At 38.7% G+C, this 15038-nt stretch overlaps 1 protein-coding gene across 16 annotated transcripts in view; it reads left to right on the top strand.

Annotated features, from left to right (window-relative positions):
* The window catches only part of afdna (afadin, adherens junction formation factor a), a 110495-nt gene that overhangs the window by 28768 nt on the left and 66689 nt on the right, over positions 1–15038 (top strand). For 8 of the 16 annotated variants that reach the window (XM_028040515.1, XM_028040519.1, XM_028040526.1 and 5 more), the window contains exons 2-11: positions 3248–3443; positions 3518–3630; positions 4078–4235; positions 4352–4512; positions 7558–7715; positions 8759–8843; positions 10260–10397; positions 12238–12282; positions 13303–13397; positions 14712–14962. In XM_028040515.1, coding sequence (XP_027896316.1) covers positions 3248–3443; positions 3518–3630; positions 4078–4235; positions 4352–4512; positions 7558–7715; positions 8759–8843; positions 10260–10397; positions 12238–12282; positions 13303–13397; positions 14712–14962 — 1400 coding nt within the window. The remainder of the gene's footprint in view (positions 1–3247; positions 3444–3517; positions 3631–4077; positions 4236–4351; positions 4513–7557; positions 7716–8758; positions 8844–10259; positions 10398–12237; positions 12283–13302; positions 13398–14711; positions 14963–15038) is intronic. The other 8 variants (XM_028040517.1, XM_028040530.1, XM_028040527.1 and 5 more) reach the window with 5 other exon arrangements.

Below are 15038 nucleotides of genomic sequence, written 5' to 3' on the forward strand. Positions count from 1 at the left end.
ACTTAATCAGGTAAACCCCGTTGAGCTCTAGATCTCATTTTAAAGGGGGGACCTGTTCCCCGTTTGGGAATCGAACCCCGGTCTCCTGCGTGACAGGCGGGGATACTCACCACTGTACTAACGAGGAGAACATTAAATGCAGCAGTGATGCTACTGCATTGAACTTGAACTGCGTGTGTGTTTGGGCTGGGCCATTGTGACTGCGGTCCTGCAGCGTTAATTATCCACTTCTCTCTTTCTCTCTCTCTCTGAGCCTGGCTTTGTTTGAAACCAAGAAGACTAGTGTCTCCACAGTAACAGTTACTAACGGTTACGCAAGCTTGACAACGGCAACCCGCGATGACCCACATTCCAGCAGTAAATCACAACACACACAGAAACACACATTCCTGACTCCACCCGTCGCCGCCGATCGAAACTGTGCTCAGCGTTTCCACTCCAGCAAACAAACGAGGGAAAGAAAGTGTTGCTGTGTAAAAAAAAGTAAACATCCCCATCAGTTTCCTGCCTTTTCTTGCGTCTTTTGAGTTTAGTTTTTTTTCAGTTTCTGAATATGTCTGACTCCATAACGCTCCCGTCTCCATAACGCTCCCGTCTCACGTTAGTTCAGGGTGTCCAAACTTTTTTTATTGAGAGCCACAACTGTGAAGCTAAAAGTAGCTGTGGGCCACAAAAATTTAGTATTTTTTGGTATGAAAAAAGCTAAAAAGATTCCATTGTAAAAACAAACTAAATATGCAATATTTTGATGTGTTTGCAGGTGTTTTCTAGGCTAAAAGAACACGATCCACGTCTCTTTTTCGTTTTTAAACATTCACATTTAGCCTTGTTTCATAAATGGGTGCGTCCCCCCCCCCTTCCTACTTTCAAGTAAAAGTTGCTGGAGGCAACAGACAATTATTTTAGTTATAGATTAATATATTTTTCTGACAGTCAACTGATTTTTCTGCCGATTAATCACATAAAAATTGGCACATTTAACCACTTGGCACAGTGGTTAAATTTCTCATTTAACCACTTAAGTTTTTTTTTTTTTTTTTTTTTTTTTTTTTACAATACTATAAATACATTAAAATCTGCACATGAATTCCTTTTTTAAATAAACGCTTTTTTTTTTTTTTTTTTTTTGCCTAAAACAGAATAAAATATATATTTTTTGTACAGTTTTGGCTTTATTACTGCTTCGAGTGTGTTGTAATTTCAGTAAAATGGCCTTTTTTAGTATAATTAAGTTAACGATTAATCGATTACTAAATTAGTTGAGGATTATTAAATTAATCGTTTCAGCCCTGCTTTGTACTATCAAAATGATGGCAAAAAATGTAGTTGACCAAAGAATATTTTAATTTGTCTTTGACCTTTTTTCACTTTAATTTGTTTTAAGCACATAAAGCTGTGCTATTTGTGAATTGTGGACCACACAGAATTTTCCCCACGGCCGCAAATGACCTCCGGGCCGCACTTTGGACACTCCTGCCTTAGATGGTTGTTCAAATGCTGACATGGCGTTTTTTAATTTAATATTCAAACACCGACAGAGGAAATGTGTCCTCAGCTGACATCCTGGTTTTCTGTAAATTCAGGTTATTTCCTCTTTAAATTTTTTGTCAGATTTACTTCATGCCACAAACCTCCAAAATCATTTATTTTCTCGCTCAGATCTGTTTTTCTTTGGTTTTCGATACCAGATAACGCTCGCATAAGGAGAATGGAATGCTGGGAATTTGAGAGATGATTCTGGTGTCGTCTGTGATGAAACATGAGGTCAAAATTTTTATTTTTACTGCTGTGCGCTCCAGCTGCATCAGAAAATGACGGCGTGTTTACGTTTCAGGCTTTTCTGCTCCATCGCTGTAGGAAACAAACGGCCGTGTTTGAACTTCCATCCGTGTGTTTGCCTGCAGGAGAGATTTCCTTAAACAAGCGCCGCAAACCAGAGGGGGGAGAAGATGAGATAATAAAGTTGAACTGAAGTTAATTGATTCGATTTACAGGTCAGGGAGGAAGTGGGCTTTTCCTGGAAATTACTGTCATTTGCTTCTAATTACAGGGAAAATGAAGATTTCCTCTCAAAACGAACTCAAGAAATATAATTTGAAACAATTTACCTTTAAATTCTTCAATTTCTGACCTGGTTAGTTTTGTTTGAGTTTTTAATTCCTCCGTAATAAGAGTTTGGCTTTTTTTCCATTCACTTCAAGATTTTTCTACTTTTGGTCTCAAATTCTACTGCAAATCTAAGAAACCAATAAAGTTGATATACTTGAAAAAGAGTTGAATTAAAAAAAGAAACTTATCTGAAAATGTCAACAATCACAGTCCATACATGAATGTGAGTTTCCAAAATGTGGCCTGGGGGCCATTTGTGGCTCCTGGAATGATTGTGTCTGGACCAGTTTTTTTATTTTTGTTTTTGTTTTGTTTCGACTCAAATTAGACATTAAATTAAACAAATAAGGCAAAAATAATTGTGGTAGAAGAATAATTTACCACAATTATTTTTCCCATTTAACTCAGATCTTCTTACTTTTGCAGATTGCAATCTGTCTGAAAAAATAAGCCTTTCCATCCGTTATAACAATTATTTGTCTTTAAATAAACTTTTAATTTTTTATTTGAAAAGATCACATTTGTTTGACTTCTACTCAAAAGTTGACTTTAATTTATTTATTAAACTTGGCTAAAGCAAGCATATTCAAAGAAAGAGTTCAATAAATCCTGATTCTACTGCTCAGAAATTACATATTGTTTATTTTTTCAGAAAATTAGCTAAATTTCTTTAAGTCAAACATGCAAAAGCCTTTTTAAGTTTTGAATCTGTAATAATGCATATGCGTTTCTGACTATTTTATTTATTTAATTAAAGTATTACATGCTTAGTTTATTGTTGATTAGGTACAATAAATCCTTTTGACTTGCCCATTTTGTCCCATGTAACCAAAAGTTTGTCTTTCATGGAATAAATGTGGCAGAAATCAAACACTGACTTTGAAAAAGCTTTGAAAAACAGCTTCACATTTTTCATATTTTCTACATTCTAAACTTTTTTTCCATAATTGTTATTTGTTATCTTGCAGCACAGTTTGACATTAGCAGCAGTTTAGGTTTATTTTATTTTCCGGTTTACTTTTTTCTTTCATTGTTGCGTATAAACACAATTGTTGTAAATTCTGCTCTTGTTTTTGCAGTTTCCAGTCTAAATAAACACATAATGGACGCTGCGTTTGTTCTGTTTTTTTCTGAAAAGGACCTGGAGTTCCATGGCGTGATGCGGTTCTACTTCCAGGACCGGGTGGCCGGGAACTTTGCCACAAAGTGCATCCGGGTCTCCAGCACGGCGACGACGCAGGACGTCATCGAGACGTTGGCGGAGAAGTTCAGGCCGGACATGAGGATGCTGTCGTCGCCCAAGTACTCGCTGTACGAGGTCCACGTCAGCGGCGGTGAGTACTGTGGGCCGCGCGGCTCCCGCCCCAGTCTGCCGACTGCTGCATGAACCGCTGGCTTTGTGTTTCAGAAGAGCGCCAGCTGGACCTGGACGAGAAGCCGCTGGTGGTTCAGCTCAACTGGAACAAAGATGACAGGGAGGGACGCTTCGTCCTGAAGAACGAGAACGACGTCCTGCCCAAGGTGAGACGCAGAGTGCCGCATCACTTTGTATCACTCCACATCACTCTGCATCACACCGCCTCGCTTCGACATGAAACAGAGACGCAGCTTTAGCTTTAGCATTAGCTGCTGAGTTTCTGACTGATTAACCCTGAAGTCCATCCATCCAATTATCATCCATCCATCTGTACGTCCGTCCATCCATCCATCCATCCATCCATCCATCTGTACGTCCGTCCATACATTTATCCGTCCGTTTGTCCACGCACCCATATCTGTTCGGCCATCTGTCCATCTGTGCATCAGTCTGTCTGTCCATCCGTCAGACCCTCCGTACCTCCGTCTGTCCGAAATTCTGCTGCTTTATTTCTTCTTTCCTTTCTCTCTGAGGTTTGATTCCTTCCTAACCTGGTTTGTTTTTGCAGAAACATTTTTGCTCTGATTTACCTTTTGTCTGATTCTCGCCAGAAGAGTCAGAGTAACGGACCGGAGAAGGAGAAAGACGGAGTGATACAGAACTTCAAAAGGACTTTGTCCAAGAAGGAGAAGAAGGAGAAGAAGAAGAGGGAGAAAGAGTTTGCTCGGATCCCAGACGGAGATGAACAGATTCTGAGCCGCGAGGACGGGTAAATCAAACCGGCTGCACACTGCTTGACCTCTGACCTGGCTGTTCCGTCTCCTGTGTGTTGTTTTTTTTTTTTAAATCCACATCCTCCACCGTCTGTATATTTTTTTGATTTAGGGAGAATAACCGTCTGGCGGCGGAGGTTTATAAGGACATGCCAGAAACCAGCTTCACCAGGACGATCTCCAACCCGGAGGTGGTGATGAAGAGGAGGCGGCAGCAGAAACTGGAGAAACGGATGCAGGAGTTCATGAGCAGCGATGGAAGGCCAGAGTCGGGTACGTTAAATGGTGGTTGATACCGTTTAATTCTGTTAGAATACGCTGCTCAGATCGTTAGAACGAAGCAAAGCTGTTACCGCGGTTTGGGCCTCTGACTCCAAATACAGAGGAAAGCAGGAAAAAAGTTCCGATGTTTTCATTACCGGAGGTCAAAGTGCCTCAATAATTTGAAAAGATTTTAAATCTCCCAAGTTGTTTCCTGTTCAGATTAATTTCTGGATCAGATATTTGGCAGAGAGTAGTCTGGATTTTTTAAAATGTTGTTTTCCAAACCAATCTCTCTAAAAAGTGCACTTTTATAGTTATTTGTTCTTTCACTGAATCATTGTACATCCCCGAAAACTAAACATGGTGAAGTATTTCCTATCTCTTTTTCTCTGTTTCAAGTATTTTGTCCTAACAGGTATAGTTTGCTGAAATGCTAGGCTAATGTTAGCATGTTTCCTCCCTGTTTTGATATGACTCTCTGATTATTTGGCTCCAACCCGATTTAGTACAATTAGTCATCTATAAACAAAGCTAATAAAAACCTTTTTCCAGAGAATATGCTGTTATATTTTCATGACAAAAGTTGAAAGCATAAAGCTTTAGAATAAGTCTTTGTTTTGCTGGAGTTGAGTCTCATGTGATCCCAGAGTTAATCTGCAGAGTGACCTGAAGATCACAGGTCGCTGCTGCTGCTGCTATGGTCTCTCATCAGGATCTACAGAAAGGTTTAAATTAAAGTTTATGTCGATGATTTTCAGTAGCAGTTTGTTTTCATGCGCTGACTCGGTTCTGTTGCATTTCATTCTGCAGGTTTTAGCGATAGTGAAGCCATGTTGTCGTAGTCGGCATTGATCTTTTGACGTGGCTGTAACTGAACCCCAGGAGCGCCATATGTTAGAAAGTCTCACGCCGACATGTTTACACACACTGAGAGGCATGTTGAGTGAACGGCACAAACACGCTGACTGGTTGGGTTTGTGACTAAGGCATTACCTAATCGCTGCGCCAGACAGACAGATGGAAGGATGAGTGAAGCGGCTCCAGAAACGGCTCTAACCACTGTCTGTCCGCGGTCCGGACAGCTGGTGAGGCAGAAACTCTCCTCTGCAAAAAATACAGCTTCTAAAAATATCTCTGGAATATTTCTGAAACACTTTTTAACATAATTTTTTTACCTAAATTCATTATAAAGCTGTAATACAGAGTGCTAAAGGGGATTCTTACTGTCTACAGCACTTTGAAGAAACTTTGATTATAAAACAACATTTAAATTCCCTTTTGGGAATTAATAAAGTATTCATCCATCTATCCATGTATTTTCTTCCACTTTATCGGGTTGCGGGGGTAGCAGCTTCAGAAGGGAGGCCCAGACTTCCCTCTCCCTGGCCACTTGTTCCAGCTCCTCCGGGGAAATCCCAAGGCGTTCCCAGGCCAGCCGAGAGACATAGTCCCTCCAGCGTGTTCTGGGTCTTCCCCGGGACCTCCTCCCAGTGGGACGTGACCGGATCACTCACCAGGGAGGCGTCCAGGAGGCATCCTGACCAGATGCCTGAGCCTCAACTGGCTCCTCTCGACATGAAGGAGCAGCGACTCCCGGATGACTGAGCTTCTCACCCTATCTCTAAGTGAGAGCCTAGACACCCTACGGAGAAAACCCATTTCTGCCGCTTGTATCCGCGATCTCGTTCGATCGGTCATGACCCAAAGCTCATGACCATAGATGAGGCTGGGAATCGACCTGTAAATTGAGAGCTTCGCTTTATGGCTCATCTCTCTCTTCACCACGACGGACCGGTACAGCACCTGCTTGTCGGCAGACGCTGCGCCAATCCTAGGCACTGATACTCATCCTGGCCGCTTCACACTCGGCTGCGAACCGCTCCAGCGAGAGCTGCAGATCACAACCTGATGAAGCCAAAAGGACCAAATCATCCACACAAAGCAGAGATGAGATCCTAAGGCCACCAAATCGGATCCCCTCAACACCTTGGCTGTGCCTAGAAATTCTGTCCATGAAAGTAATGAAACAGAATTGGTGACAAAGGGCAGCCATGGCGGAGTCCAACTCTCACCGGAAACGAGCCCGACTTACTGCCGGCAATGCGGACCAGACTCTGACACCGGTCATACAGGGACCTGACAGCCTGTATCAAAGGGCTCAATGGAAGGCATGTTGGTGGGATTGAGGAGGTCTTCAAAGTACTCTGCCCACCGGCCCGCAACGTCCCGAGTTGAGGTCAGCAGCACACCATCCCCACTGTAAACAGTGTTGGTGCCGTACTGCTTCCCCCTCCTGAGACGCCGGATGGTGGACCAGGAGGGGGACCAGGAGTATTTATTTAGTATTTTATTAAATACTATTAATAAAGTATTTTTGAATTTAATTTGTTTGTTTTTTTTAAAGTGGGTGTGTTCCTCTAAGGTCAAATTTTGGAATGACTGAATAAATTATAACTTTTGAACATTTACTCTCAGTAACTACCTGTTTAGACGCTAGAAAAATTTACCTGTACTAAGTAATTTTGGGGAACTTTGAAGTTCCCTTTATTAAAGCTGCAGTATGTTGTGATAGTTTAGTATGAAACAGATCATCTGTGGGGAAAAAAATCAACCTCCTCTGCCAATGTTTTTGGTTTTGAAGCTTGGTGACGTAGCTGAAAAATTTATCATATCAGTCGATATCGATAATTATTGGTTAGTTTTTTTTTGTTATACATAAATATATTTTCATGCCGTTGTTTTACTTTGATGTAGTTACGAGGAACAGTGGTGATATCTGAAATTGCTGCTGCGCCAGTTACTCAGCAGGTGGTTGCTAGGTAACCAAAGAATGAGTGAGTTGCTAGGCAACCAAAGAATGAACGAGTTAGTTGATTCCACCAACCTAGCTTGGCTAGAATGCTGGGCGATTCTGGATCGGAGTTCTGTGAAATTATTGAATATTCTGTCAGACATATTACCAATTGATATTAATCAAGTGTCCATTGTTAATGATTTGTTGTTCTGCCCTAGTTTGGGTTCATCTGAATGCAACAAATGCTCTGCTGTCTGCAGGGGGAACTTTGAAGATTTACGCTGACAGCCTGAAGCCCAACATCCCCTACAAGACCATCCTGATGTCCACCAGAGACACGGCCGACTTCGCTGTGGTGGAGGCGCTGGAGAAGTACGGGCTGGAGAAGGAGAACCCCAGGGAGTACTGCATAGCCCGGGTAAAAACCCAACCGCTGCACCAAGCCATTACAAACAAGTCCTGTTTAATGGTTTTACTAAAGTAAAAGCAGTACTACAAGTAAAAGTATTTGGTAAAAAAGAATAACTGAACAAAACATCAATATTTTTTTTTAAAATTACATAATCAGACAAACCAATTAATCTCATGATAAATTAAAATTCGCTTAGTAATTTAATTCATATTTTTTAAAGACCAATTTTGTTTAGAAACTTGATAATTCATTTCATTTATGGGTGTGTGTGTTTTTATTTTTGTTTCATTTATTGTTTTTAATTTATTTTTTAGATTTAAAATATTGTCCACTTTCTGTGTTAAGTTTTCTTTACAAAATAAGTTTATTGATCTTTGATAACTTGCATTATTTTACTACTGTTATAATCTTACACAAAAATGGTCTCAAAATAACAATAATATCATTTATCACTATCATTTCTGGGATAATTTATCATCCAGCAAAATGTTTTTGTAACAGGCCTGGTTATGCAGACATTTTGGTATTTTGAGAACCAAAATAAAATAATTCATACAAGTAACATAGTTGCAAAATAATAACAAAAAAAATCCAATTCATTTTCTTTCACTATAAAACTTGCAAAACTTTAATAAAATTGCAGGTTTTGTCTGTAAATGGTGAATTTTTGATACAAACAAACCTGTACTTTAATATTCAGAAACTTTACTAGAGTAAGAGTAGTGATAACTCATAAATCAGTTACTCAAGTAAAAAGTACAGCATAGTAAAAGTACTCCTAGAAGTACATTTTTCCAAAAAGTAAAAGTTACTAGTTACTACGTAGTTCTGTTCACAGTACAGTAAATGCCGTCAATTCTGTCCGGTCCTTTCATCTAAAAACCTTACAGTTAATTTGTATTCCTATTCAGCTTTAATTTAATCAATTAAAAGCTTGAAATTTCAACTCAAACATGTTTTTAGTGTGAATTAAATCTTCGTAAACATATTAGAAGTGTTTTTGATCTGGTTGAACTTGTTTTAACTTTTATTTGTGTGGATGTTTGCAGCAGGAAGAAAAGACGGGTAAAGAGGTGATCCTGGATGATCTGGACTGTCCTCTGCAGATCCTCAGGGACTGGCCTGCAGACAGAGGTACAAAACCAACTGGATTCACTTCCTGTCTTTTGATTACTGCTGCCCCCTTCTGCTCCAGAGCTGTCATTACAGCTTTTTATTACTCTGAATGTATATTTTTGCTTTGCGGATGCAAATGAGTCATTTTGCCAAATCGTATCCTTTGTCATTTTGTCCTGTCAGAACCTGATTTAAAACCTTTAAACAAACCACTTGAAACAAACAAATCTTAATACCAATCGCAAAAAACCTGAGTGAATAGAGATATACGTTTTCAAAAGATAATTTAATTTATTAAGGGGACAAAGGTGTCCAAACCAACCAGCCAGTGTCAAAGTCTAATTGCTTGTATTGTAAAATCATAAATTAACTGTCATTAACAACTTTTTTGTTTTTGTTTTTTGGGATCGGTTAAATAGCCACACCCAGGGTGGATTAGTGCCAGACATGTAAAACCAAGAACTCACATAAAGGGAAACAACAGGAATTAGGATAAAGGTTCTGAAAAAGTTCAGGTTCTAAGGCTCACCTGGTCTGGCTTGTAATCAGTGCATCCTTATTTAGTGGCCTAGTCAAAGTTTGGACTTAAATCTAAACTGAGACGATGAGCCTCCAAAAACACAAATTCTTACCAAATATTTTCAATCTAGTTTCTGGTGCAAATATTTTAGTAAACTTGAAATAAGACAAAACTAACTTACAAGTAACTTTTCAGCAAAATATAAGAGCTTATTGTAAGTCAATAATTTCTTAAATCTCAAGTGAAATAATCACTTGAGATTATATAACAAGTACTTTCTCATTAATATTAAGGAATTATTGACTGCAAATTTACTTGCAAGTTGGTTTTGTCTTATTTCTAGTGAACTAAGAAAGCACTAGTTGTACTAGAAACTAGACCAAAAATACTTGGTAAGATTTGTGTTTTTGCAGTGTATGGAGTGACTTTTAGCAGGTGGTCTATGCTTGAAGACTCTTTTGGGTGAATTGAAAAAAATAAAGAAATTGCTCCACAGCAACATAATTGACTCAAGTTTATTTGTAAATCACATTTCAGCAACAAGGCAGTTCAAAGTGAATTTTTTTTTTCAAAGTGAAATTTTAAATTCAGGGGAATTTTATTTTCTAGTGGGAGCATATTGATATTATTTAACAGGAGTCCTAGGATTGAGCCTTGCAGTACCCCATATGTGACTTTTGTCCTCTTCGATAAGAAATCTGCTGAAACAAATTTGTTGTATTTGAACCGCTGTCAGTGTGCTTTGGGGGCGCTTACTTTCTTATGAGGTTCTGTTTGAATATTTGTTTTGTTTTTAGGTCCTTGATTGTGTTCGATCTGAATTGCAGAGAAGAACAATGTGCTCGCTTTATTATAATTTTTTTAATTTACTCTATTGAGTTTTTTGTAAAAGCTGCGTTTCTTTATGGCATCAGGAGCGATGGTGTTCCAGCTGAAGAAGAGACCTCCGGATTACCAGCCCAGGAAGGGGAGGAAGGACGACAAGGGGCTAAGAGGGAAAGATGGCTCCATGCCGCCGGAGAAACTGCCTTATCTGGTGGAGCTGAGTCCAGGTACGACCACAACGTGTTTTATTTATTACTTTATATTATCTGTGACTGTAGCAGCAAGAAAATGACCAGTAGCTTCAGGGGAAGATTCTTATCCTGTTATGACAGAATCCGGACAGCAGGTGGCAGTGCAATAGAGCTACATTTCCTGTAGTTTCAGTTAGAAGTGAGTCACTTTATTTGCTTGCAATGAAAAATTACTTGAAATTATATAAACTGAAGTAGAAGGAAAAACCGAATATATTGGGATTTACTTGTAGGAATGTGAAAGGTAAGTTTTGTCATAAAATCCTGGATTAATGTTAAACCTCACAAAACTATTAAAAGATCCTTTCTGGTCATTTTTGGCGACCCTTCCCTGATAACTTTCTGCCCTAACAGCTTGTCTCTTGCTACTGATCCCCCTCCTCTCTCTTTGCTTCTGATAACCCTCATCCTCCCACATCATTATCTTCCCTGACCCAAAGGTGACCCAGAGACTTCCACTTAACTGGTTCTGGGTGGTGAGTTTCTGGGTAACCTGGCGCCCTGATTCAGGAGAAAACTAACGCATCTACTTCATACTGACTGCAGGGTTTTACTGGTCTGTGGTAGTGGGTGAAGTGGGATGACAAACTGGTTTGGTGACTGATTTATTGCTGCCAGGCCTGGCTGTGTGTGGGTGTGTGAAGGTTACTTTTATTTCTGTGCATTAATAGCTGATGACCATGGTAGCTGATGTAATGAGAAAGCTTTTATATGTTTGTTACAAAGTAATACAGTCCAGATTAGTTTATTCATCTCTAAAAACTAGGGATGCAGCACTAAGATCAGTATCGGACGATATTTGTCTTTTTTTTTTTTTTTGACATAACTATCCAACAAATAAAACCAGGCCAATATAAACAACCAATATTTATTTTTATCTTGTTGCCTTTTTCTGGTCTTTTTCCCCCCCAAAAGTGTCAGAACAGTGGTGAATATGTATATGAATTCGGTAAATATTGGTAATCTGCTATAACAGCACATCAGATATGAGATATCGGCCCAAATTTTCACATCGGCTGCTAAAACCCAAAATTTAATGTAATGTTGGAGGAAGTTGGTCTCAAATTGAACTTATGCTGAGGTTTTTGTAGGGATGTACCAATATGAAAATTTGGGCCGATATCAAATATTATTATTGCGGTCATAGTCGATATTACTGATATTACGTATAGTTCTCTACTATCTTGACACATTTGACTAGAAACAGACGGCAAAAAATGTAAATAAATATCGACTGGTTAATATTGGCTCAGTTTTATTTATCGGGCCGATACCGAAATGTTAACAAATTACTACTATCACCCAATACTGATGTTGGTGCCGATATATCGTGCATCCCTACTTTTTTGGAGTAAATTTGAAAAAGAAAATTGCTTGTTAGAATTTTATGGCTAATTTCCAGTCTCTTATTTTGTAAAGTTTTGATCTTCCAACTGAAATTTCAACTGGTTTCCATTTACGATCTAGAATCAGCACTCATCACTTTTTTTTTTAATTTAATATGTGGATCTAGGAAAATTGTTCAAGTTACAAGAAAGAGGCATTTATTTGTCGCTGTAAGGAAGTGGCGTCCGAATAATTTTCAGTGTGAATTGAATTTGAGTGCGCGTTGAATGCTTTCTGGGGTTAACCAGTTATTACTGCATTATTTCTCCTCCTGGCTGCATTTTCAACTTCTGCTATGTGTCTGTTTTCTTTCCCACTTTCTCATGGCATGTTTTGGTTGCCTGGTTGTGTGTGTGTGTAATTATGCGTGTGTGTGGCCTGTGCACGTGTCCTTCTGCCTCTTCCCTGCCTGCCTGCCTGCCTGCTGTAGGCCGAGGGAATCACTATGCCTACTACGCCTATCGGCACCAAGAAGGTAAAATCTACACCGTACTTCCTGTTTGTCCCGGCTGCTGAGCTTGTTCTGCTCTGAGCGCAAACACATTCCCTTAAAAATGGGAAATAAGTGATTCTTATAGTGATTAAATCGGATATCCATATACAACTGCGAATCAGGAGTAAAAATGGTATTTATGAGTCATTGTAGGTTTTTTGAGTCTAAAGCTGAAATGATTAATTGGATCAATTGTGATTAATCAATTATTCAAATAACCGTCAACTAATTTAGTCATTGATTAATCATTAACTGGACTCAAAAAAGGGCATTTGCTAAAAAAACAAAAAACATATTTAGAGCAATATTAGACCAAAGCTGCACAAAAAATGTTCATTTTACATTTAAGATAAAATTACTTTTGTCTGTTGAAATGTTTTAGCCAAAACGCCTCAAGTGGAAGCTTTTTCTCCACCTGGTTCAGAATTACTAAAAGGATGTTATGTTACTGCATTTATGGCAATAAAAGGTTTATTTTCTTATTTAATAAAGGAATTGAATTATTTAGTTGCATCTTAAATGAATTTCTAATTTTGTGTAAAAAGGGTTTACGTAGTTAAATCAAAAATCTGTAGATTGTGAATTTTTTTTATCCGATTAATCGTCAGAATAATCGATTAATCGGTTACTAAAGCAATTATTAGCTGAAACAGATAAATATGTCGTTTTTTTTAAATATATTTGCATTAAATAGTTTGTTGCATTAATACTGTAGCTATTATATGAATTGGGAGTTATCTTTGAGAGGATTTACCACAAATGATCATAGACAGAAAAAAAGAATATCCGTTACTATAAGGTTATGCTAACCTTTTTCTTTCACTGCTTTGCTTTTACTAAACGTTGCTTACTAATTATCAGTAACTTCTCCACATTTACATCTGTTCACATCACTTTGGATTGATGATTTATTCTTGGATTAATTCTTGGATTAAATGCGGTTTGCTGAGCGTTCCTCTGAGGTTTGATCAGCGCTAAACCTGAGAGCTTCTGTGCTTCCAGACGGCTCCGACTCCAGAGACAAACCGAAGCTGTATCGGCTTCAGCACAGCATCACCGAGGTCGGTTCGGATTGCACCGAGGACGGGGCCATCCAGGTGAGCGCACATAACCCAGACCTGCTGAACTTTGACCTTTTAACGCCCCCAGCATTTTGTGTAAACATTATTATAATTATTGGTATGATCTGTAGTTTATTCGGTTGTTTTGAAGAGAATCAACTTTTTAATCGGCACCCTTCACACTTGTTCTGTTAAAAATGTTTAAAAAGACTCAAATTGTATTACTGTAGAATAGGGGAACGCCATATCGTTTCGTTTATGGTTGTAACAGTAAATTTATTGACACAGGTGAAAAAATTCATACTTTGATACCAAACATTTTGGTGTCGAGCATTGAACATTTTTAAAAGGAGGATTACTTTTAATATTAAAACAAGATGCTTAGTTTTGCACATAATGTTTGGAAAACATTTTGTTGAAGTAATGTTCTGTTGAACCGCAGCAGTTTGTTTCATTTAGGTTTTTAAGTATTTTTATTATCTCTTTTTTTGTCTGTTTCTTGTTGCTCGCAATTAGTTTTATTTTCTTTGCCAAGATAAACGTATTGTGTGATTTTGTATATATCAATACATGATTTTTTCCCCCTCATTCTGGTGACTACAAAGGAAAGTTAATAAAAGTGATTCCACAATGGTGATTCCTTACCAAGTAATTTAGGTCTAGTTTTTGTGCAAATATCTCAGGACACTTGAAATAAGACAAAACTAACTTGGTAAGTTTTCAGCAAGATAGAGGAACTTGTTTTAAGTCGATATTTGAATGTTGATGAAGCATTAGTTCCACTAACAGATTATTTCACTTATAATATGGGAAAAATATCTTGTTAAGTTAAATAATCTGTCAATGAAATTTGTACTTTTTAATCAATATTCAAGAATTTCTGTCTTATACAAACTCCGATATCTTGCTGAAAAGTTACTTGAAAGTTAGTTTTATTTCAATTGCTTTGATATTTGCACTGAAAATTTGATAAAATGTTGGGTAAGGTTTCATTTTTGCAGTGTGAATTAAAAAGTTGAGATTCTGTATGTTACATTTTGTCTGCAAAATGTCTTTCTTTTGGTATTTAACAAAAAAGAAAAAGCCTGAAGAGAAAGATGCTTTTTTAGTTTTTTCTTGTTGCAGTTTGTAGCTGGAAATAATTTATTATTGGTTTTTAAAACTGAATAAAAGCCTAAATGAAATTTGTCTTTAATGAAAGACTGATATATTTGAAACAGAACAGCAAACTTGTTTGGTTCCAGGCGGTTCTGTTTAGCAAACCATCTGGTCCATCAGATTAAATCGACTTCAGAGCTGCCGCATGTTTCTTCTCCTGCTTCTGTTCTTGATGCGTGTGCGTTTCTGCAGCTGCTCGGCCCTGGGATCCTGCCCCACCACTGCAACCTGATGCACAGCGAAGGCATGGTGACGGTGACGCCGCACGGCCACGACGCCGACACCTTCGTGGACGGCCAGCACATCACGGAGACCACGGTGCTGCGATCCGGATCCACACTGCAGTTTGGCTCTGCGCACGTCTTCAAGTTCGTGGATCCCATGGTCGACCAGGGAGGGAAGAGGGACCCGAACGCCGCCATGAGGAGCCGACACAAATCCGGGTGAGCGAGAGGCGAACATGAGGTTAGGAGATGAAAAAGAGGGGAGGAGGCGGGGCGTGCACTGCAAAAACATAAG

The sequence above is a fragment of the Xiphophorus couchianus genome, chromosome 15 (assembly GCF_001444195.1).
Source record: "Xiphophorus couchianus chromosome 15, X_couchianus-1.0, whole genome shotgun sequence".
NCBI classification, from domain to species: Eukaryota; Metazoa; Chordata; class Actinopteri; order Cyprinodontiformes; family Poeciliidae; genus Xiphophorus; species Xiphophorus couchianus.